This window comes from Megalopta genalis, chromosome 2, assembly GCF_051020955.1.
Source record: "Megalopta genalis isolate 19385.01 chromosome 2, iyMegGena1_principal, whole genome shotgun sequence".
NCBI lineage: Eukaryota > Metazoa > Arthropoda > Insecta > Hymenoptera > Halictidae > Megalopta > Megalopta genalis.
The window spans coordinates 9,987,920-10,013,294 of record NC_135014.1 but is presented as its reverse complement, the minus strand read 5'-3'; the positions used below and the strand labels follow the sequence as shown (position 1 = coordinate 10,013,294).

General features: G+C 49.2%; 1 protein-coding gene across 1 annotated transcript in view; it reads left to right on the top strand.

Annotated features, from left to right (window-relative positions):
• LOC117226563 (uncharacterized) overlaps positions 1-25,375 on the top strand; it is a 59,231-nt gene extending 33,856 nt beyond the window's left edge. The window contains exons 5-8 of the mRNA XM_033481026.2: positions 16,217-19,168; positions 21,793-21,954; positions 22,428-22,493; positions 22,573-25,375. Of these exons, the coding sequence (XP_033336917.2) occupies positions 16,217-19,168; positions 21,793-21,954; positions 22,428-22,493; positions 22,573-22,617 (3,225 nt within the window). The 3' untranslated portion in view covers positions 22,618-25,375. The remainder of the gene's footprint in view (positions 1-16,216; positions 19,169-21,792; positions 21,955-22,427; positions 22,494-22,572) is intronic.

The window sequence follows — 25,375 nt, the reverse complement described above, 5'->3', positions numbered from 1 at the left end:
AACTCTCTGAAACTCTTTAGTACTCTTTGGTACTCTTTGGTACTCTCTGGATCTCTTTAGTACTCTTTGGTACTCTTTAGTACTCTTTAGTACTCTTTGGTACACTCTGATATTCTCTGGTATACTTTGGTACTCTCTAGTACTCGTTGGTATTCTTTGGTACTCCCTGGTACACTTTCAATTGTCTGCTACACTCTGGTACTCCTTCCGGCAATTTGAAATACCTGCCACAACTCGCACGCATCAGCAATCATCCATAGACAACTTTAGGTACTTCGAGATGCTTCCAGGTGTTTACAAGTCCTTCGGATGACCTGCAATTACTGGGATCACCATGGTCGCAAGGTGACGCCGAAGTATCTCGTATCTCGTGCTACTCGCTAGTATCTCGAGGCATCTCGAGACACTCGTAAGTGCTTCGAGACACTCCTAGGTACTCGGTGGAATATTTCTAGGCGCGAGATATTACGATATCCGCACGGAAACATTCGAACGGCCGTTCGAGAACCAATCGAACCCTCGAACAGAGGCGGGCTCGAACAGAGCGAACGACTCTCGAGAGGAGATCGAAGGGCTTCAACCTCGGCCCGGCCAGGATGTATCGGTCTATCAGATAAGTCGGCGCGATCGATCGATCGATCGCGATCAGATCCGATCCGAGCGTGTGCGAGCCTCGAGTTTCCGCGCGCGGTATCCGACGCGGATTTTCTCTCTCTCTCTCTCTCTCTCTCTCTCTCTTTCTCTCCCTCGCTTTCTCTCTCTTTCCTCTCTGCTCTCTCCCCGCCCCATTTGGATTTGGGCGTCGTCGTCGTCGTCGTCTAGTATCGAGCGTCCCGACGCCGGGACGCGCGGAGCTGTTGCCATGCCGACCGACGGGGCTACCAGGGCTTTTCGCATTCACCAGGCCTGCCACTGCGCGAAAGACTCGCGCGACTCGCGAACAAGATCAAGGAACTCCGCCTCGTCGTTTCCGATTCCCCATGGGATCGTGTCACTCGGCCCTAGAGCATTCTCTTCGGAGAAAGATCACGCGACTCGAACAATTCTGCCGAGACAGCAGTTTCGAAGATTGCGATCTTTGGGAATTTTTTTTCTCAGAAACCGCGAGGTTCCGTTGGAAAAACGTGCTCGCGTTTGGAACCGCGATCTTTCGAGAACACGTGGTAATTTTTCTGGTTAGAAATATTCGCCGTGCTCGACGTTCTGGCTGAATTTTCAGCGGTCCTGCCAAAGCTTTCCCATTTCTACCGCAAAAGTCCAAGCAAAATAGCTCCCTAATTGACGCTCGGCTTGGAAACAAAAATAGAAAATTTGGGAAAGCGGAGGTACTGTTATTTGAGCCTAGCACCTCGTTTTTATAATCGTATCTTCTCTTCCCAATCTGAGCGTCAGTTAGGACGAACATCGCCATATCGTACCTTCCCGATTTTCTTGATCGAACTCTGGTAGCTCGAAGTTAACCTTTCCCTGGGCTGTATCGAGCAAACGACAGATAGTTTCTGCAGGAATTGGCAGTTAAATTTCATGGGAAACGGTTGTCGAACGGGGCTCGGTTTTCCTGGGGAGACACCGAGAATCTCGGGGAATGCGAAAAGCGGATCAAGAAAGGTCCGCCAGTCGGCTTTTCCCGCGGCTCGAGACGTCTGCGAGGGACGAGGGATTCGAGAACGATAAAAGCAAGCCCGGCCGCGTTGGCTACCGTTTTATTGATAGCAGCGTTCCGGTTGATCCGGGAAAAGCGGAAGTCGTGTAAGCGCGCGGGCGGAGAAGGAGGAGGAGGCGGAAGGGTTTCCAGGGATCGCAATAAAATCGACAGAAATAGGAACGCGGGACCGTTCGAATTGTGTCGAACTCTTTTCAATCGGCAGCTCACGCGTCCCTTCGAAAACCTCGTTCCCCATCGATTCTCCCGCTAAATGAAGGGCTAGGGTCAAAGAAATTTCCGAGCTGCAAGCTCTTTCTCTCTCTCTCTCTCACGGCTGAAAGCTTGCGCGCGGCAAAAGGGGAAACCCAGCGATCCGAGTCGTCGCGTGACGCCGCGACGGCGGCGCCGTTTAGTCTCGTTGCAAAGGCTCCGGCCGTTAATTGAGAATCATCGGACGAAGCTGCGGCCGACGCATCGCGTGATTTCCCAGGTGGAATTTCCTGTCCGGCGCGCGGCCTAACCGGTGGGACGCCGCGCCACGCCGCGCCGACCAAACACGACAAGACGCTCGATAACGAGTTTTTCCGTCCATTATCTCTCTCACCCCGCCGGTGTCCGTTGCCCCCTTTTTCCACACTCCGTCGACCAAGTCCGGCTCTAATTTCCACCGTGTTTCCGTCGTCCGACAGAACGGAATTCATTCGCTCCGTTCGACTCGGAAAAGCACCGTTTGCGACAGAGCTCTCGACAGTCGCGCGAACCAAATCTCTGTGAGAACAACCTTCGACTTTATCAACTAGCAAGTTTATCAACTAGTTTGAAATTCATTTTTATTGTAATTTATTTAAAAATAACGTCGCGGGAATTTTTAGACTGCAGTAGACAGTTAACCCTTTCACCGGGGAATTAACTTTCGCTCGTTTTGCTTATCCCCCGTCGATTATTTGCTTCGACAAGATATTTTATAACGTGGTCAAATATATGATATAATTGTATCAAGTATTTTCAGTATACACCAAATTGATCTGCGACAATTTAACTTGAAATTTGAGTGCTTCTTTCGTCACACTTGTCGAAGTCGGCGGCACCGAGAACGCATTCGCTGGTCGACGAGGGGGAAATCTGTTCGAACGAATGCCTCGGTGTGGCCATTATTCTTCGTACTCGATAGCATTCGCCATGGTTTCCGATGCACCTTTCGATTCGCGCGGGACCCCCGCACTCCCCTCGCCGGGCCGAGTGGCGCGATTCCGGGGGCAGCACGCGGATCGCCGAGCACAATTTGTAACCGGAAATCCTCTCGCCGATACGCGAAATATTCCAAACGTGTTCGCATTCCGGAACGACGGTGCTGCGGGGCAGAGAAAGAGAGAGCGAGAGGGAGGATTTCCGTGAACCGATCTCGACGTTCGTGAATCCTTCGCTGGCAAATGGAATTCTTACGTGCCCCGAAACAGACCGAGCATATTTATTATTCGGCGGTATCGGCGAAGCGATTCCATTCCCGCCGAATTCCAATTCCCGGTGGGCCCGTCGCTCTCCTCGTCTACCCTTCCGGTCGATCGGAATTACCGCGAAGCATTACACTTCGGCCGCGATTCTCAGATTTTTTTCGTTCGAAACAGTCCGTCGACGAGAAAACGCAACGAGTGCTTATTTTCGAGTACAGCTATTTGCGAATTCGATAATTGGAAAATCTTTGGGAAATTTAGTAGAGTAAAGTCTCCCTAATCGAGGCTCGACTGTCTGTTCGTACAACTATTCTGTGGCAACCCCTATTTTCCATTATTTTCTAAGGAGTCGTTCACAACAGGGCAGCTTCACATTACAGCGACGTGATTTGGACAAGTAGCCGTAACAATATGGTTTTGTTTTCACTAAAATTACAATTTAGGAAGCCCCCAAGGATCGCTACTTTTTACGCGCGACGAGTATACTTGTCGTGACGAGTACAGTAATGTCTCTCTAATTGACGCACAGATTGTCCATAAAAGTGGACAATTTGGGAAGAGTAGATACGATTGTTCGAGCCTTGCAGTTTATAGTTACCGATTGTCAGCAACTATAAGAACGAACCGCAAGGCTCTCGAACAATAGTATCTCCTCTCCCCAAATTATCCATTTTTCCGCACAATTTGGGTGACAATTAGGGAGACATTACTGTAGACTTTTAGACATCGATTATTACTGTTAGACCTCGAAACTCTCGCCGCGTCGAAAACGTCGGAACTGTCTCATCCTTCGCGGCGAACCGTCACCGCGGGTTTGCGACAAAATGGCGGGCGGAAGTATCGCTTCCGCGATTTGCAGCGATGAAGTCGGGGACTCGGGCTAACATATTCCGCGGCAATTGGGTTAAGAGGCGGTCTAGCCTCTAACGGGAGGCCGATCGAGCCCCGTCAGCCGACGAGGCAACGCCCTCGGCCCTAAGGACGGGCTAGGACGAGTGGATGTTTCAATATTTATCGGGGGTGAGGGAGTGGGCCGAGTAGTTTACCGTAGTTACGGCGCCGTCGAGAGATTCGCCGGCATATCGCGGCCACGGTTCTCTTCAATTATGCAGCTTGCCGGGGTGGGGGAGGCGAACGACGAGAGACGACTCGTCGTTCAAGAGTCTGAGATTCCTTCTCGCGCGAAATCGAAATCAACGCCAACATCCTACTTACCTGAACTGTGCGGTTATTTGAACGCGAAGTCGCGAGTAGTTATTCAGCGGATTCCCATTATACAAGGTTTCCCGAAAATGTCTCGCAATCCGGAAATGGGAGGTTCCCGAGGTTATTTGAAGTAACTTTTTCCTTAGCGAAAATGCAATCCGAGGCTTCGTTTACGAGTTATTAACGAAAAACACTGACCAATGAGAGGCGAGCTCGGCTAGCGCGCAGCGGCCCAGCCAACGAGTGCAAGGAGCCCAGTTCCGCTCATTGGCTTGGTCGTCTCGCGCCAAATGATCTCGCCTCTGATTGGTCACTGTTTTTCATTAATAACTCGTAAACGAAGTCTTGGATTGCATTTTCACTAAGAAAAAAGATGCTTCAAATCACCTCAGGAATCCCCTAGTTTCGGATTGCGAGACATTTTTGGGACACTGTATGAGAAAACCTACGTTTCAACGTGGCTTCGAATCGATACGAATCCGCGACTTTTTCGACCTTTTTTAGCCTGGTGCACCGCGTCCGAGCGATCATTATCGCTGACCGTTCCCCATGAACCTTCCTGCGTTCGGCTTTCGTGCGTTTGAATCCGCGTACGCGAATGATAAAATCGATACAATCGCCTCTGTCTCTCTTTCTCTGTCTCTCTATCTCGCTCTCTCTCTCTCTCTCTCTCTCTCTCTCTCTCTCTCTCTCTCTCTCTCCATGGCCACGCACCACCCTCCTTGCGTTTCGCGACCCTCTTGAAAGGGTGAAGAGAGCGGACAAGAGGGTGAATATACGAGAGTGCGTTGCGTGCTCCTCAGAGCGTGTCGTCGACGTCGCCCTGCGCCCTCGCCCTCGCCGCCGCGCCGTCTACACCGGCTCGTTCCTGTTGCACGAAACAACGGGGCTTCCCCCCCCCCCCGAACCGGAGGTCCTCCAGACCGCTTTAAAAATAATCAATTTTACGATCCGCCGATCCGGGACCTTCTTTCGCCGGTTGCAAACCGCAAACCTGCGAAACTGCAAAGCTCTGCACCGTTCGTTGCCTGCCTCTTCTTTCCACGGCGAGTTCTCTTTACGACCGTTCTCGTCGCCCTTTCGTTTACGAGGCTTCTGAATATTTCTCGCGCGCCTGCATATCCCCCCCCCCCGGATCTCTCTCGTCGCACCACGGCAAATTCCGAAATCAGTTTGAACGTCGTTGCGACCCACGTCGATCGACGATAACCGTGATTTACGAACCGATAACGGCATATTTGTCGCGCCACCCTCGCCGCCGGATTTACAAGCCGCCACCCCTTCTAATTCATCCGCGTTCGACGATCGATCATTCTTCGACCCGAGCTCGAATTCAGCCGAACACTCCCCGGTGAATTCGAAGCCGGTTGTGAGAGTATTAGAGAGAAAGGGAGAGAGATTAGAGAGAGAGAGAGAGAGAGAAAGAGATTAGCGGCACGCATACTTTCCATAGTTAACGCCAATTAATACGTCGGTCGTAACGAGAGCTCCGTTTCCGGCCTACACGGTGGAACCCGTCTCCATCTGTATCCACATCCGGTACGCGCGACGATGGTCTCTCTCTCGGTTGGTAACACGTCCTCTGACTCGCCAGGTCCAAGAATAATTCCAAGATACAGCCTCGTGGTCGATGCTGCCACCGGCGATCGGTCACAGAACTCGGCACTCGCCTCGCAAGTTGAACGCGACCGGCTTCGGACCACCCGTTTGGGCCCTTTGCGAAAATCCTGACTCGAATTAATAAACGGAATCGTTTGTTTAGGCGGGACACTCAAGTTGATAGAGCATTCGAGTTAATAAGTATCCAACTTGATGGGCTACTCGATGGGATATTAACCCATTAGCCGCCATTGTCCCATTTTTGGGACACTTTTAAATTCTATTCTTTTGGAAATTGCAACTTCTAAATAAATAAAATACACGTGCTCCATGAAAGTATTAAGAATTTCCGCTATTTTGTTTGAAATCATCGTAAACTTCAGGGTAAAACTAGTGACATCAATTTACAAATTTTAACCCTTTGCGCTCGAATGGTGACTCTGAGGCACCATTGAAAAAAAAACTGTTACATCACGTTCCAAGATAATTTTTGTACTATCAAAGCTTAGATATAAAAAGTTGTTAAAAGTCTAACTGCTGTATGAGAGTCATAAGACTCAATTTCATATGCATGAAATGCATATGTCACGTCAAATGGACATACTATAAGGCAAAAAAGTTATATTACAGTTGATTTTTGGGGCGGGATTTTTTTAATTGCGGAGGGCAATGGGCTAAGTTGCTAGCTACTGGCAAAAACGCTATACAGTAATGTCTCCCTTACTGACGCTCAGATTGTCCACTAAAATGGACAATTTGGGAAGAGGAGATACGATTTTTCGAGCCTTGCAGAATCGAATAATCGTATCTCCTTTCCCTAAATTGACAATTTTTGTGGACAACCTGAGCGTCAATTAGAAAGATATTACTGTATATATTTAATTATTTATATGGCACCAACATGGTGCCACCGGCGCTTGCCCGATAGTTTTTGCATGGCACCAACGCGGTGCCACCAGACGGCATAGTGTTCATCGAGTTTGACGATAGAAATGCTCCACTCCGTGAAATCTGCTTCGAATCGCGTTGCGTAGACAAAGACTCCCGACTATCCAAGTGACAAAATCATTCTTTAATAGAGCAAGTAGGTTGACCAGTTTGCACCGGTAAGTACAGTTCGATTGTTAGTTCCGATGGTGTGTAATTCGAGCGAGGCCGGCTCGAATTCCCACTTGACTCACTCCGTGACTAACTCTCGGCGTAAAGGTCAAGCGTGCGCAGCGTTCAAAGTTTGGAACGGGCTCAAAAATGTTTTCGTTGTCTTCTTCCCCCGGGATCATCCCGTCTCTTACGCTCCTCTCGGGGTGTCTCGGCGGTGTCCCTTCTAAGCTTTGTTAATAGTTATGTTCCTTGTCGCCGCGCCGCGGCCACCCTTTTTCCTTCTGGCGGGTAGCGCCTTTCTCTTTCGATCGTCTAAGAATAGAAACGCACGGTGGTTTTGCGGCGTGGATTTTTCCGGCGGCCGCGGCGCGTGAACCGCGCCCGCGCGCTCGTTTCTTCTCGCCTCTCGTCTCCCGTCTCTCGTCTCCTCTATTATTCTCCTCTCTCGCTCAGCTCTCTCGTCGGGGATCGAATTCGAATACATGCCCGACGGCGCGCACACACGCGTTGTCTCTCGTTCCGAGAGAACGTTCACCCGCGAGACGCCGGCTATCTCTCCTCTCGCGTCTCGAAGATGAAACGCGACCGGGAACGAGCGCGGACGCGCCAGGGACCCCTCGAAAGCGCAAAGCCTGCAGCCTGTAATCCGCTCAGCTTCTTTCTTCTCCCGCTTTCCACTCTTCCCTCCACGCCGCCCTTCGCTCGTCTCTCCGCTCGTCTCTCTCGCTCTCTTCCCGGTTGGGTTCCGCCGTGTCCGGCGTGGGTGTCTCGAGTACATTGGGTGCTGTGCGCCCGTTTTCGAAAACTAGACTCGACTCGGCTCGACTCTCTGGTTCCGCGAAATTTCCGCCGGCGGGACCAGCGACGAACAGAAACAGGATGATAAAACGAGGAAAGCGAGGGGAAGCCGCGCAGGAATTCCGCTCGCTCGCGACGCGTTTTCTTCTCCTATTCCTGCTGGAGGCTCCTCGCCGCGACTAGAAGCTTCCCTCTTCCCTCCGCGAGCCTGTCCACGTGTCCCTGCTGCCGGCTCTGCTCGCTCCTCTCCTCTCTCTTCTCCTCTCTCGCTCTCTCTCGCTCTCTCTCTCTCGGCGGGACGTGGGACGATCCTCTCCTCTCTCGTGCGACTCTATATAAACCACCGTGAACTCGCAGTCTGGCCCGAGTAGTTCGCCAACGGCGAACTGAGCCCGTGCGGATCATTCTCTGTGTTCACTCGACGCGTCAGTGATCGTGCGAGCCAGTGCGTGCGCGATAAAGGTACCAGGAGAGAGAGAGAGAAAGAGAGAGAGAGGAGATGATAAAGAAGAACGAGAGAGCGAAGAAAGTCGGTCGCAACCGGGATATCTGCGGGAAATCGGAAACGGTGCATCCTCGGTGCATCTCCGATAAGAAAGCCTGCGGCCAGTGCAACGATTTCGACCGCCGTGAATTTTTCAGCCTCCAAGAACGTTTCGAAAGGCGCCTCGTCCTTTTAGGTGCGCGATAGACTTGCCGGGCCATCGGTGACCCAGTTCGTTTTCTCTCTCGCGGATATACCAGTCGCGGTCGGGTTTTTCGCGTGGTGTCAGCCGCGACGCACTCGCTCTATTAATAGTCGCCCGACGAATAGCTTCGGCTTTGCAGGGCTCCTTCCAGTCTCCTCATGTACAGGGTGGTTCGCAATTGCCTGCCTTTTGCGACGACGCGACAAAGGAATGGAGCGATTGCTCGAAACGCGCGAACCATTTAATAATAACAATAACGATGATGATAATCGGTAATCGTTAATAATAACGAGCTTTGTTCGATCAGCGAGAGAAAAATCCCTGTGTTCCGATGATACGACAATATTTCGCACAAGTTGCGTATCGGAAAGAATGAAGAAAGCTGATGCAATAAAAAGACGCGACGGAAGAGAAGGCAAGAGATTAGGAATATTGATCGCTGTGAAAATATGGCGGAAATAATAGAGAATAATGCAGTACGAGATCATTTTAATTCATTTTAATATCGTTTGATTTGTTTCATCGGCGCGTTAAAGTCTTTCCATTGCGAGTAAATTATAATAGTAAATTATAATAATAAATTATAACTGCGAGTAAATCATCCTGTGCACGAGGAGCATTTTTTCTAGCCCCCGGTTGGTCGATTTCGATTTCACTGTGCCCTGAAAGCTGACGTCAGAGTCCCTATAAAAGAGACCCAGAGAACTCGATTCCGATTTTTTACTCCACCGTGTAGGACTTCGAATGTTAACAATTCGTTAGAGTCTACGTTGCACCTTTGCACTCCGGCTATTATTCGCTGCCATCTTCTTTCCATCGGCGACTTCGGTCTTCTTCGTTGTAGCTTTCCTAAAAATTTGTTGACCGAAAGAAAGAACAACGTTGTCCAAATTACTCCGATAGAACTCTAAAATATAGACTTTCGAAAATTATAAAATCACCGTCGGTAGATACAGTAATGTCTCCCTAATTGTCATCCAAATAGTGCAGAAAAATGGACAATTCGGGAAGAGGAAATACGATGTTCGAGCCTTGCGGCTCGTTTTCATAATTGTTGACGATCGGTAACTTTAAAACGAACCGCAAGGCTCTCGAACAATCGTATCTACTCTTCCCAAATTGTCCACTTTTATGCACAATCCGCGCGTCAATTAGGGAGACATTAATATAACACTTGGAAACCTTTGGAAAATTGTCGCGACGTCGCACACATACACGTGCGACCCGCGAATTTTTGTCTAGCTTCCAAAACTCGTATTCGTTGAATTATGCTCGACCGAGCTGAATGTCGCGCACGGCTGTTTAGCATGCAAAGCAGTTTTAAAATGCCCCGTCGACCACGATAAACGCGCACTTTCTAGTTTTCTATTTTCGTGCACCGTTATCGCGCGAAAGATTCGTCATTGACGAGCATATCAGCCGAGAATAAAACGTGTGCCGAGCGTGAACGGAGTGCAAAGAAATGAGCCGCGACGGAATTTCGGCGATAACCCCGCTTGATCCCGGTTGCTGAACCGACGCCGGGACTTTTATCGCGACCGTGATTACAAAGTGTTCTTTCAAGGACGTTCGCCGAACGGTGCTTCATCGAGAGCCATTGAGAAGATGGAGTCCATGTCGAGGGCGGGCCGAAGCGTCGGCAACGGTGTCTACCGTGTGGCCGGCGCTTTTGCACGCGGTGCCAGGAGAGTTCTGTCTTACGTGCCGCTTCTCGGCGTAGCTGCGGACCCACCGGAAGCCGAGGAGCCTGGATCTCCAGTGGTACGAATCTCGGCCCTTGACGCGCGAGGGTCGAGTCACACGCCCCCGACGCGTCCGCGTCTCCGATTGGTCAGACGCCGGCACGCCCACAGCTCCCACTCCGGCGGCCCGCGCGGCCAGAGCCCCGAACTCGAACGGTTATCGAGCAGCCGCTACCGTTTCCTCGTATTTAGGAAATTTGTTGCGCCGAGAGAGCATTCGTTGCGTCAAAAAACACGCGTAGAGAGAAAGAGAGATAGTTTTGCGTAACCGTTCATTGTTCGGCGGATCGAAAACGCGTTCCAGAGCGGAAACAAAGGTAAACCGACACTCGGCTCCGAGCGGCACGGCGCGCAAAAATAGTCGCGCGACTACGAGCGAGCCGCGGGATGAAAATAGCAGGCGAATCGACGCCGGTCTCGAACGTCGTATCGTCTCGTTCCGTTTCGTTCGCTACGTGCAACGATACATTTTACGATAATGTCGGCCACGATTCGTACGATTTTTATGGAAATAAAGCGAGATGCAATTATTACATTTAGAAGAACACCTTCTGTATAAAATACGAACGCAGCGAGCCAAGTACAGTAATGTCTCTCTAATTGACGCTCAGATTGTGCACAAAAATGGACAATTTGGGAAGAGGAGATATTTTTTATCTTTAAGCTCGATTATTTGAGCTTTGCGGTTTGTTTTTATAGTCACGAATTGTCGACGATTATAAAAATGAGCTGCAAGGCTCGAATAATCGTATCTCCTCTTCCCACATTATCCATTTTAGTGGACAATCTGAGCGTCAATTAGAGAGACATTACTGTAGCAGGCAAGACGTTACCCTATATAAATGGCAATCAAATTACTAAATTCCATTAAATATGCATTACAAATCAAGAATGAAAATGGAACTATTAATTGGCATATATGTCAACAAAAATTAATATTAACAAAACAAAGTTTGCCCAATATCATCAGCAATTAAATTAAGAAAAGCGTAGCCGTGACAATAACAAAGAAAAATGTCAAAAAAATCACAATTAATTGTGAGCCAAATGCTTAACTATTTGTATAGTCTCTTTTTAATTTTGCTACACGGTGGGATACAGTCAGCGTCGAAAGTTCCTCGAGCAGAAAGGTTGTTAACTGGCTGGACAACCGCGTTCTTTGTATCGGCGCGGCGTTCACGGAAGAATGATCGCGCACCTGCGAAAACCCTTGACGTCGGGCTCCTCTCGTCTGGCTCGAGAAAATATCTGACGAAACCGCGTCGCGTGGAGAACGTGTCGGAGACGGAGGCCGGTAAATCGGCGTTTATCCCGCGCGGCAGATTAATGCAGCACGCGAGTGATCGATGGTTTCGGCGCGGCCGCGACTCGACGATTTCCTCGCGAGCTCCGCCGCGGTTTTCGGGATCGTTAATAATCGCGATAGAGATCTCGATCGTCGAAAGCGGGGAAAATCGTCGGCGGGGGACGGGACGGGCCGCGGAACTGCCGCGAATCCGATTCGATTCCCGGTGCCGGAACGATTAAATTTCCCGTGGCCGGCGGCGCGACCAATTTACGCTGGTATTAATTTCCATTGGCCAGGGCCGGCGTGCGCGGGGTTCCGCGTCGATTAACAACCAACGAGTTCAGCCGTGCCTTGTGTCGCGTCCATTACGCTCGAGAGCGCGGTTGTCCGCACGAATTCGACCGATGATAACTTCGCAAAAAATCGTCGCAGATCGATGAAATTTTTTTTACATCAAAGCCTGAGATCTCTACTTTAAGACAGTGTTTCAGGATTTTCTGGATTTTCAGACACTCTGTCACCATGTCCGTCATATTGAATATTGCCAAGTTCGACGTAACGCACAGACCTCGCAAATTTTTTTCCGAGGATCCCGCTTGCAGTGGAACGTTGCTCGATCTTCACCCTTCGATTTAAAAAAGAGGGAACGCGGCTACGATTTTTTTTCGCAAAATTACAGCACTTTGAAGCAAACCCTTGCCGGTAGATTCGAACGAATCGGTGTTTTTCCATCTAGACAGGAAGCTGATCGATTAAAGTACGTTAATTACGTTCGATTTGCAAGGTATCGATCAACGTTGTATCGAAGATTGATGCATTCGAACGCAACGAGGCTCGAATGCGAAGCAATGGGAACCCCCAAACTATTGGAAAAGGGGGTGGAACCGTGCTTCGAAGTAGCGTCGAGTGAATTGACGAAGCTCGTCGACGATGAAGTCGTCGCGCGTCTGCGGAAGCGACTCTGGTTGGACGATAAAGGGTTAGCAGATCCGATTCGCGGAGTCTCGTAAGCTCTATCGGCGCATTAGAACGCGACTTCTCGCTCCGTTTACGCGTCGGAGACCGATATTGCCGTCGCCGTGCACGCTCCGGTGAACCGAATAAATGCAGCTGTCGTAATTCGATTCCGGGGAAGCTGGGCAAACAGCACGGCGACCTAGGAAATAAAAGAGAACGCGCGCGGCAACGAGACAGAGTGGCGAGAAACTGTCGGCGACTCGGCTCGGGGAACAACGAATGAGACGAAAAGCATTTTCTTCCCGAATGATCCGCGATGAATAGGCAGATGCAATTAGTAAACCGATACGCCGGAAACGCGCGGGCTGACAGTCTCGAGACCGCCTCGGAACCATTCCCGAACCGTTCCCGATCGTTATCGACCCCCTTCGAATTTCCGCGCGTGTTCACCGGACGACAGTTGTTGCACGCGCCGGCTTTTTTCGCCGGTCTCTCTCTCTCTCTCTCTCTCTCTCTCTCTCTCTCTCGGAACAGAAAATTGATTCCTGTATCAGCTCCGACGCGGCCGGCCGCCAGCTGCCACGCGGAGGATAATTCGCTCACGGATGACTGCGATGGGCGAACTCGTTGCTCGGCGAAAAACTGTGCTCGATCGCCGGATAAGAAACTGGTCGTCGTCGCTCGGTTTCGATCCGAGCTGCCTACGCGTCTCGTAATACCTCGCTTCTTTCGCATTTCAACCCTCCTACGGTGTCCGGGAAACGTGTTACACCGACAGTGTTGAGAAAAATACGCGCGCGCGCGTCTTCGCTGGGTGCGCGCGGCAACGTTTTTGCGACTCTCGAGAGGATATCGATATGCGAAAGTGGAAAATAAGAGTAGAGACATTTGCACGTTTTAACAGGAATTTCTCGAAGATCGATAATCGGAACGGAGCCCACGTGTCGCGCACCTTGGCGTGGGCGATCGCGTGGTCTCCCTCGAGGACTCGTCTAGCCGTCCAGCCGGACGTGGGCCGACAATGGGGCACCCATTGATCCGCCTGTTAGGTGCGACGCGTCGCGCGAGTATCCTTCGCGAACCGACCAAGAACCGACGAAGAAAAAAGGTCGGGGTCGTTTCTCGCGATCTCTCCGAAACCGGCGAAGTTTCTCGCGTCGATCGGCCAACCATCAAGCGGCGAAATCCGCGATTCTCGTTTAAATATACTCGGCGCCGAGCCTTGAAACGAGAACACGCGGTGCATGTCTCTTTCTTCCTCTCTTTCGCGAGGAGGACGCGAGAGGAGGAACCGAGAGCTCCCTTGGTAACCCAGTCGGAGCTGGTCGACTGGCAACGGAGCCCGCGATCGATTTCCTCGCCTTGCCTCGTCTCGACTCGTCTCGCCTCGTCTCGCCTCGCGGTTAAAAGCCCCGACTAATCGGAAGTTTATTACTACGTCGCGGCAACTTTCTTTCTTCCACCGACCTCGAACAGAGCCGGACAATGGCCCGAGACACTGATCCTCCTCCTCGTCTGGCCACCGTCTGGCCACCGGCCAGCCAGCCCGTTGCCCTTTTGGCCCCCGGTTTCGCCGCGCCAACTTTCGCCAAATTTGTAACGCTACGCTACTGTCAACCTACGCCGATGAATTACGACCGTCCACGGATAGATCTTTTCCTGATCTTCGATGCACGATGCGATCACCCTGTGCGATCTCCTGTGCTCGCACGCGAAACGTTTGAACTTGTAGATTCTTCGAATGGCGACTGTGAGGCGCCACTAAAAATTGCTGTACTACTTTTCTAAATAATTGTAAGAGTGTCGGATTCGTTTATATTTTAAAAAACTATTAAAATTACAAATAATGTACTTGTCGATATGCTCAATTTCATACGAATAAATCGTATTAAATCATGTAAAATCGAAATACTGTAGATCAGAAAATATGTTTCGCATTTCGAATTAAAATAGGTTCGACTGCAAAGGGTTAATCCTTTGCACTCTCGTCGCAAGCAAGAGCGAAAGCAGAAATTAGGGGAGTAGGGGTGGCACGAACGTCGATGTTCGCACAAGTTCGTTAAACGATCCGAAAATCTCGGAAACGAGAGGATCCGCAGGTTTCGTCGCAGGTCCTGGTTCGGCCCCTTGAGCGGCCGTAATTCTTTAAGCTTACCCCTTAGGAAAACGGAGGAAGGGTTGTTTCACTTAGCTCGGCGATCGATATGCGACGGTCTGGGGACGATAAAGCACGCGACCGTGTTCCGCGCGTCCGGTTTCCGTTTCCCTCTTCGGTTTCAAGAATTGATCTCGGTGTCCCTTCGGTCTCTTCGCACGCCCAACCGAGTTGGGAAACCTCGGGGGTGGGTTCGATTTGCACGAACAACTTGCACCCCTTTCGATTCTCGTTCGTCTCCGCTTCGCACTCCGCTCGTCTCTCCGCTGATTATCAATCGTCGAATGAAAATCAATCGGGAGTTTTAACACGGGGAAAGCGATCGCTGACACAGTGACACGATTGGCCACCCCTGAAAGGGCGACGTCGACGGTCCACAGCACCCCATGGGGTATCTCTCTTTCTCTCTCTCTCTCTCTCTCTCTCTCTCTCTCTTTCTCTCTCTCTCTCGTTTTTGTACCCCCGTCCCATTTCCACGTGTACGCCTGTGCCAGGGGCATATCCACCCTCCAGCGAGCAGAGCCGCCCCTCTTGTCTACGTGTCGCTAGGCTGCACCGTTTTCACCCTCCTTCTTCTATTCTGAATCGCACTCCTCTGCTACTCTACCCTCGGCTCGACCAGAAAGCCCCGGCGACAACTGTCAACTTGCTCTCACCCTTCGTGACGAACAAAAAAATCGTGTCGCGCTCGAACGGACCGCCGGCACCAGGTTACAACGGCGGGCCCGGAAACTAGTCTGGGACTTGTCTCGAATCTCTAATGAACTTGCCGCGAGCTTTCGTCGGGAAAATTCCAAGCGAATTCGGAATTTTCGAATTTTTAAGTCTTCGCGCGATCGAACGTTTCGAGCCCCCTGAGGGTGGTTCGTCGATATTAGGGCAACCCTTGCGGTAATAGTATCGACAATTTCATTCATTAACGAAGCTATCGTAGATTCAGAGATTCGTGCTTTCCGTTTATAATAATGAACTGTGTAAAACGATTGAATATATTTATTTCGTCCTTAAAACTCTTTATTAACCCTTCGCACTCGAGCGGTGACTCTGAGGCACCATTAAAATGATTACATCACGTTCCAAGATAACTTTTATATTATAGATGTCCAGACGTAAAAAAATTGTTAATAGTCTAATTGTCGTACGAGTTGCAAGACTATAAATTTCGTGTGCATAAAATGCATTTTGTCATATAAAATGGAAACACCATAAGTCAGAAAAATTAACTTAGATTTACGGTTCAAATGACTTCGAGTGCAAAGGGTTAACATTTTTCAATATCACACTGTGTTTTCTTCGCAATAAAATCCTGTACAATCTTATTCCGCAACGAATCCGCCTTAAATTCAAAAACTGGAGCATCCCCTTTGCAACAACCCCTCGAAAAGACTCGGCTCAGGATTCTTTGCAGCAGTTTCATATTTTAAATCGATCGAAGAAGCCTGAGCAGAGCGATTAGAATGCTTATTGCAAGTTCAGGGGTCGTTGCAAAGGGGAGGAGACTCTTAGCTCGAAAGGGTTGAAAATCCAATCCGAAGTTTTTACAACGCCTGGAGACAACTTATTAACGTTCGAATACCGTTTTCAGGGTGGGGAAGAGGCGGAGAACGGCTCGGCAACAGCGGGCAGCCCGGTGGAGGAGAAGTCGGCAGTAAGTAGTCCATCGGTGGAGACCGAGGCGGCGCCGGCGTCGGCGGCGTCCGCGGTGGCGTCCACCGAGTCGAAGGAGGAGGCGTCCTCGCCGTCCGCAGCAGCGACAACAGCAACGGCGGCTAGTAGCCCAGCCGACGAAAAGCAAGAGGAACCCACTCCCTCTGCCCCCACTCCCGTCCCTGTCGAGGAAAAGAAAGAGGAGGTCGAAAAACTCGAGGCCGAGAAAAAAGTAGTCGAGGTCAGTCCAGCCGGTGGTCAGTTCGTACCGGACCCGGTAGAAGTCTCCGTTTTCCGAGTCCAGACAGTCGCTACGCCGTCGTCTATCATTGAGAGGAAAACCAGTGAGGATATTCCTTCCCTGCCTCCGTCCAGTCCGCCACCGACGCCCATAGATCCGTCGCCGTTGCAGCAGGCTCAGCAGGCCGCGGCTACCGCGAGCCTGCTCGCGGTGGCCTTGAAATTGCCTGCCGAGGCTGCTGCCGACGAAGATCCGCTCTCAGATCCCGTCACCGATCCCCTCACCGATCCCGTCACAGATCCCGTCGCAGACCCCGTTGCAGACCCTGTCGCAGACCCCGTCACAGACCCGGTCACAGACGAACCACCCCCGACACCATCGGAATCTCGCGATGTCCCCCAGAGACCACACGTTTCACCCCCAGACGAATCCCGAACAGAACAGGCCCCGACTCCTCCCCCGCAGCTAGAGGCTCTGCCGGTGGTAGATACCGTCGTTGACGTCGACGCAGACGTCAACGTCGTCGCGACTAAGCCGGTGACCGCGGTCGAACAGCCGGAGTCGCCGGAGGTGAAGACCAGAGCTCCTCCGCCGATCGAACAAGAGAGTCCGAGCGAACCGAAAGAGGATGCGCCGGTTGCGGTGGCAGAGGCGCCGCCTCCGCTTCCAGAGAAACCGGAGGATCGAGAAGAGAGTCTCGTGTGCGTGATGGAACTAGCCTCCGAGGGACCGCAGGAAGAACCGAAGGAAGTCGTCGAGCAGTCGGTAGAGTCGAAAACAGTTCGCGATATTGGTAGCGCCGCGTCCAGCGAACAAGAAGTGCCCAAAGAGGAGGCTCCGAAAGTCGTTGAAGAAGAGATCGCGATAAAGAAGGAGAAGGAGGTGTTAGCTAAGGAACCGTCGCTCTTGATCCGCGATTCTGTGGTAAATACGGAAGAGGGACCGATGCCTCTGTCCGAGGAGACGCTGGTCGAGGCTAAGCCTGCGGTAGTCATCCCGGAGGAAGAGGAGGAGGAGGAGGAGGAGACCATGGACACCGTTGCCAAAGTCCCAGAAGTGGACACGCAGTCCGTCGAAGTGATTCCCGACGTGGAAGAGAAGCTGGAACCGACGACGAAGGTGGTTGAACCGGAGGTCGAGCCTCCTAGCATGGAAGCGATGCAGGTAGAGCCTCCTAGGATGGAAGGCATGCAGGTAGAGCCTCCTAGAATTGAAGGGATGCAGGTCAAGCCTCCTAGTATTGAAGGGATGCAGGACGAGCCTCTTAGCATAGAAGCGATGCAAGTAGAGCCTCCTAGGATGAAAGAGATGCAAGTCAAGCCTCCTAGAATGGATGCGATGCAGGTAGAGCCTCCTATAATTGAAGGGATGCAAGTAGAGCCTCCTAGAATGGATGCGATGCAGGTAGAGCCTCCTAGAATTGAAGGGATGCAAGTAGACCCTCCTAGAATGGATGCGATGCAGGTAGAGCCTCCTAGAATTGAAGGGATGCAAGTAGAGCCTCCTAGAATTGAACGGATGCAAGTAGAGCCTCCTAGGATGAAAGAGATGCAGGTAGAGCCTCCTAGGATGGAAGCGATGCAGGTCGAGCCTTCTAAAATTGAAGAGACGCAGGTCGAGCCTCCTAGAATGGAAGAAATGCAAGTCGAGCCTCCTGGAATGGAAGGGATGCAGGTCGAGCCTCCTGGAATGGAAGGGATGCAGGTCGAGCCTCCTAGAACGGAAGGGATGCAGGTCGTGCCTGAGATAACGCCTACAGCTTTCGTAGTCGACGAGGTCGTCGTGACCGTTCCGGAGCAGGTCAACCTAGTTCCAGAAGAGGATTCCTTGCCTCCTCTACCCGCGCCAGGCTCCCCCGAGGCCTGTGTTCCAGAGAATCTCGATATCGACGCCACCGTAGTGCCTTGCCCCATCGTTGATCTTGAACCATGGACCGCGGAGCGGTCTCAGGACGCGGAGAAAAGACCCTCGTCGCCGAAGGAACGAGAGGAGAACGTTCTCCCAGTCTCTCCCTCGAAATCGCGAGTCTCGGACAGCAAGAATCAGGAAGAAAACGAAGAGATCGTCAAGGATGAATCACGAACGGAGATCAGCAGGCTTGAGCCCGTTTCGATCGAGTCGAACGAGCTTCCCCCGGCGCCCCAGGACACCGTACCCAACACAGACTCGTTCGAGTATCCCTTACCACCGGAAGAGCTCTCTTGCCCGCTAGCGACGAATAGTTATAGTATCGTACCCGAGACGAAGAGCGAGTTTCCGGTTCCCGACGCGGACGACACGCCCAGCCTGAGAAACCCGACAGAGACGCTACTTCTGACACCGCCCAGAAGTCCCAGTCCCCAGTCCACCGTGACCGGCGCGACCGTGGTGACAACGTCCACGATAGACTCCTCGCAAACACACTCAGACTACCAAGACCACAACCAAGACCAAGACCAATACCGCGACCAAGACCGAGACCAACATCACAGCGACGAGAACGACCGTTCGGCCTGTACTATCGTACACGAGTACGGGTACGAGGACAGTCAGTTAAGGAAGACAGTAGCCAAGTCTCCGGCGGAGACTGAGAACCAGGAAGAGAGCTCGATCTCGTGTCAGTTGTCGAACAACACCACGTCGTCAACCACTGTCCAGGAGACCCATCAGGTGACTAACATGTAACACAACCTCCTGGCATGAATTCAGGCGGCCGAGTCGAAAAGCAAAGCAAAAAAAAAAGCAATCGGTCAATCTTTGGTGGCGCCTCGTTCCAAGTATCTCGTCGTTACGGTCCGCACAGATATGTAATACCAACACCACCACCGTGTCTCTCTCTGGCATATCTCGCCTCTGGAGAGAGTGTCGGCTCTCCCGGTCCTACAACCCGCCCCCCAACAACAACAACAACAGCAACCCCTCTTTCTCTCTGTCTATCTGAATCCTGGTCCGACTACAACCAACACCCCCGGATACAACTCTGTGTGTCCTCCTTCGCCGAAACAGAAAAAGATCGTCGCGCAATGATCCAGAGAATCGCAAAAGAACGAACCGTTCTCGGCCCCGAGAACGAGACACTGAGACTGACATCGACGTCTGTGGGGTTTTTGCACGAATTTCATCCATGAGAGTCAATCAGTACACTAGCACGTTGCTACTCTGGCCAGTTCCATGCACGACCGAAGGGAGAACATACATATATATGTATACATACGTATATATGTCTTTTTGATATACCGAAAACGTGTATCGAAATACCGTGTACATGTCATCCTCCTAAAACCTGAAAGGGTATCATCGTCTCTCCCCCTATAGTTCTTCGCAACACATCCCACCGTCGTCCAATGGGTCTCTCGTCGAATGCGTCTCCTTCTGTAAACCGTGATTAACAATTGAAACCTCTTTACTCACACACACATGCACACACGCACACACATTACACACCCGCGTACGTAAGCACACGTGTATCATTCATTTAACAAAGATCTCTCTCTTTATCCTTTATCCGTTCCCATCGACCACCACCAAGTATCGAACCATTACTGCCATATATCACCTGTGTTGTTTGCCTCTTGGTTTTCTTGACGATCATGATTAACCACGACTTGTTATTCGAATCGAGGCGCTGGAAAGTAGAGCGTACCAGTTTCTGTTTTATTTTTTGAATTTGATTGTTGATGATATATAATAATATAGTAGAGCTCGACTCACATTGACATGTATATCAAAAATACCACGGAGCGGATATAATTGTGTATCGCTGTGTGTTGTTTTTGCACTAGTCGAGAATATCTAGAGGAGACCAGTTTTTCCGTATATAGAGAAGATTCTCTCTCACGTTCTCTCTAACCGCCGGAAAACCGCTGTCTGTCACTAATAACACCGAAGTATCCTTGTTTAGAACCCGCTCGAAACCTTAGAAACGAATAATAATCTCTCTTAGCGTGAATCTCATTGATAGACGTAATAATAAAAACGCTTCTCTCTGTAAACGTGCCCGTGTATTAGACACGTTCACGATTTACCGATATTAATCCGAATAATACGGCATTTATTTTAGTGAAATAACTTTGTACGCGCAGAGTGCAGCGCTCCGACGCGATCCAAAATTGTCCACCGATGCTCATGGTTGTAAGAACGTTCTCGTATCAAAATTTGTATACTCGTTTTCCAATTGTATCGACGACCATGAATAAACGGGGAAACGTTTGGCCGGTTCACGTCGGCACGCTCCATTCGGCGCGCATTTAGTCGTCGATAAATTATCATGCTCTTTCCGTAATTTGCATCCCTTGTGTCGTCAGCATCTTGTATTGCGCATGCAGAGTTTTCTTACACGCGGGGTGTACGCGAGCAGAGGGTTTCTCCGATTCTTTGGGCTGACCGAAGCATGAGGAACGATTCCGTCCGGTTTCTCGTTAATTTACTGTTCGATTTTTCTGCAAGCATTCACTCGTCGTGCGCCGTGCCGCCCTTATCGACCCTTGTGTAGACAATCTGTGACCTATCTGCCGGGCTCATCTGTATACTTGAGCTGATCTGTACACCAGAGCTCGATGGAGTTAAACTTTCCTTCAACGGTAGACCTATCGTTAAAATTACTCAAATTATAAAAAGACTCTTTCATGCGAAACAGTCGATCCAATCGTACGATGTAAATAAAATTGCAAGGGATTAATACATTCGGTTCTATCGTTATGAATCAACACACGCATTAGAACTCTTTTTTAGGTTTGGTGTTAACAATCCTTTCAAAAATTATAGAAGCCACAATTACAATAGCCCGACAAGAACCAGCAAAAGAAATTTTACATTCTTATCGGTCAACTGAAATGCTCCAAAAATACAATTCTGTATCACAATCGTAGTCACTTTTAGAGCTCTTCTTAAGTTTAGTGTTAACAGCCCTTTCAAAAATTATAGAAGTCACAATTACAATAGCTCGTCAGAAACCAGCAAAAGAAATTTTACATTCTTATCGGCCAGCTGAAAGGCTCCAAAGATACAATCCTGTACCACAATGGTATTCGAATGAATAACAGTTTACCTACACAAGGATCAAAACGGTGGGCGTATCGTGCCTCGAACCGGTGTCCACCCTCGCAGCGAAATTGTGAACAGACCAGGGGGGGGGGGGGCACAGGGTGTCGACCCCGCATTTTCGAGTAGCCCGACGGAATCGACCTTTACGTCTTTTGTCCTTGTAGCATGCTGGGATTGGACTTGCCGCGATCGTCGCGTTCCACGTTGCTCGATACGCGCCTTTTTTTAATGAGCAGACCTGTGTTTTTCAGACCACTCCCGAGTCCGAGGCCCCGGTCGAAAATAAGCTGATCCAGGACAGTACGACAGAGAGCTCGGAAGAGAAGGTCACGCCTGTAGCCGTCCCGATCGAGACTCCTGCTCCTCCGCCATCCGCGCCAGCCATCACCGAAGACGTTGCCTCTGTGGCCAAAGTAATTATCCTCCTTGATCGGTGTTAATCCTCTGAGCACTGCCAACACCTGGTAGAAGCGCCTTAACAGAATAGTGGAAACATTTGCAGCACCGAGTCACTATTAGTGATTAGTATAGCACAGTATACTAATGCTATACTGCACAGTAGATCAAGAATTGTAGAGTGCCATTTCATTGGTTTGAAATAAAGAAGTAACGATTCAATTATTCTGTCCAGAAACGTTACAATTCGCTCATTCAGTGTGAACAGAGAATTTAGAACAGAGGATTAGCAAAGTAAAAAAATGTACGGTAGTTTAACATGATGATCGCCAAGTAAATTTCCGAGGCCATTAGAGATTCTCTGTTAATGTCCGACGAGAGAAATAGAGCGAGGGGCCATCTGATCGTAGCTTCGATCGCTGGTTCCGTGGATCGTGTGGATCGTGACGTTGACATTAACGAGAGACCCTGTTTGCTTCTATGTTCGCAGGCCGTTGAGGAGATCGAAATAAGTGCTAAGGCTATCGCGGCAGCAACAATTGAGTGCACCACGACCGTAAGTTGTCTTCTTCTTAATCCTTAATCTTCTCAAGTTGAACATGATTTTTGGATTCTAAACTCGGCTTTGTTCGCAGGAAATAATCGCGGACGCGCCCTACGAGAACAACGTGAACGAATAAACGCCCCGCCTAACCGAATTGTAATTTTTGGGAAGAAGAAAGTTCTTTTCTCTCGTTAAAACCAAAAAAGTATATTATATAGATATGTATATTTGGACCATTCCTGCAAACTAAACAGATAAAAAAAAAAAGAAAAAGCAAAACTGAAATGAACGTTCTTTCGTTACGAGCAGCAACAACAAAAAAAAAATAAATAAATGATGGAAAAAGCAAAACGACGCAAAAAGTTAACGCAAAAATAACACGGAAAGTGAGGAGAAAAAGAGGAGGGAGTCACAGCACACAGAATAAGTAAAAAAGAGGGACATAACGATCAATGGGAAAACGAAACACGGAAAAACAGCAAACGTAATCGAAAAAACATAGAGAATGAAACGGAACGGACGACGATGTTGCCGCGACATCGCGAGAGCATTGTAGACAGTTTATAGTAGGCCTATTAATAATAATTATTAGACTGCAGTTCGACGGCTGGGCGAACGAGGAATGTCCACGAATGGCTACGGTCGTGTATATCGTCGAGGAGAGAGAGAGAGAGAGAAAGGAGAGAGAGAGAGAGAGAGAGAGAGAGAGAGAGAGAGAGAGAGAGAGAGAGAGAGAGAGAGTACGAGGTTTCACGTAGGACGAAACGAATGGAACGGTCGCTTCCGAGAACACCGAGTGTTGTCTTTCGCCGGTGGTGCGGGCAATTTGGTCCCTAGCCGAGTGATTTTTTACTAATTATACAATTTTTCCAACGCGACTTATCCTCCGAGGGAACAATAAATTTTCGCGAGCGATCGCAGCGACGGTCCCCCGTGTATTTTCCATGGGGTCGGTCTCTGCGCTCGAGGCGAATCGAAACAACAAATCTGCCATTGTTAACTAAGCTAAGTCGAATCACGTGCAACCATCATGAAGAACAAGCCGAAGGAAACACGAGAAGAACATTGTTCGAGGAAGAAGTACTCGTCGGATCGCGTCCTCCTGTTGCGATAACGCTTGCTATCGTATGTGTGTGAATGAAAGAGAGAGGGGGGAGGAAGTAAGACTGGTTGGGAAGAGAGTGCTAACGAGAGAAGTGTAATTAAAGATCGGAAATCGAAGTTGCTAAGCATGCGTGTGGGAGAGAGTCGTCGTATAACGCGCGCGCGCACGAGAGAGAGAAAGAGAGAGAGAGAGGAGGGAATGGAGAATTTGGTACGTTATCTTCGCCATGATGTGTGGTCGTTGAAGAGAGAGGGGCAGGATCGGATAGCGAGGGACGAGGGGAGAGGCAAACAGATGAATTAAAGAATATGTCGAAGCGCACGAGTAATGAAACACTCGGATCGCGATTCTCAAGGACGGTCGACGATTATTTTGCTCGTATTTCATTCGCGGTCCTTGGTTCTTTTCTTTTCTTTTTCTTTGGGTAATTGTACAATCGAAAGAGGTTTTTACGTTGTAACGAGGAACTGCACACACACACTTTCTAGGTATGACTCTTAGTACACGAGACACACGAGAGAGAACGAGAGGTAAACACGTACACAAGGTATAATTCCAAGACGATTTTCACAGGTAGAAGAGAGCGAAAGAGAGAGAGAGAGAGAGAGAGAGAGAGAGAGAGCGAGAGAAAGCGAGAGCGAGAGATACACAGACACACAACAATCATACACGCGAGATAAGAAAGCAAAAAAGAATGGTATGAATAATATTAATTAATAATTAATAATAATAATAATAATAATTGAAAAAGGAAAAAAAAGGAAACACAAAAATTACACACGAGGAAAGCATACACAGTAAGCCGAGACAAGAATGTAAGTGATATATAATCTAGACATAGAGGAAGCGTTTGTGTAAATTCGGCGTTCGTTCGAAATGCTACTTCTCCATATGAGAAACTACTTACGAGGAAGCCTATTCGTAATTTTATAATAATCATTAACTACAACAAAAAAAAAAGGTATCGCCTAACTACGATTTACAAAACATTGCACAATTTTACCAGCCGAGGGGGAAAGAAAGAGAGAAAAAAAAGAAAACAACGGATTCGTTCGCGTACGGATCACACGCGCCCATCGAGTATAAATGATAATTACCTACGAGAAGCTTTCTTTTTTATTAAGAACCGTAGTGTAGATCGTAAAGTTAAAAACACAGAAAAGAACAAAACGAAGATGCGCATTACATGTAAATGCTCCAAAATCTCAGAATAACTTGTAAGTGTTAAAAAAAGGAGAAAAGAAACGAAAAAGGATAAAAGATGGAGCGAGCGTTTTCAATGTGGCCGCGACCGGCATTGATTTTTAAACGATATATATTATTATTATTAATGAGTAAGGAGAAAGAGGTAAAATTAAAAGTTGTATAGTAAACCATTTTCATTAAATATATTGTCCGTAAAATGATCTTTACAACGAAATTACATCGTTTTTTCGAGACAAGTTTTGGCGACGAGAGCGAACTTTTTTTATTTAAACGAAGAGAGAAAAAAGAAGATGAAAAAAGAAAAAATAATCCTTGAAACACCCGACTGATTATCTGTACACTCGCAAAAACTATCGATCGTTGAAATCCTGAGGCGTCGCCGACGCAAGCTTCCTCGTTTATTTATTTTGCGCTCCGGAAAGAAATGAAAAAGTACTACAAAATTATAAATGAGACTTTTGAGTCGAAGACGCCTCAGACAGAGAATAACAGTCTTCAGTATCTTCGATGAGCAGTTATAATAGTAATTAAACTATTCTACATTTATCTATAACCTATAATAAACTGTGAAACAAGTGTAAAA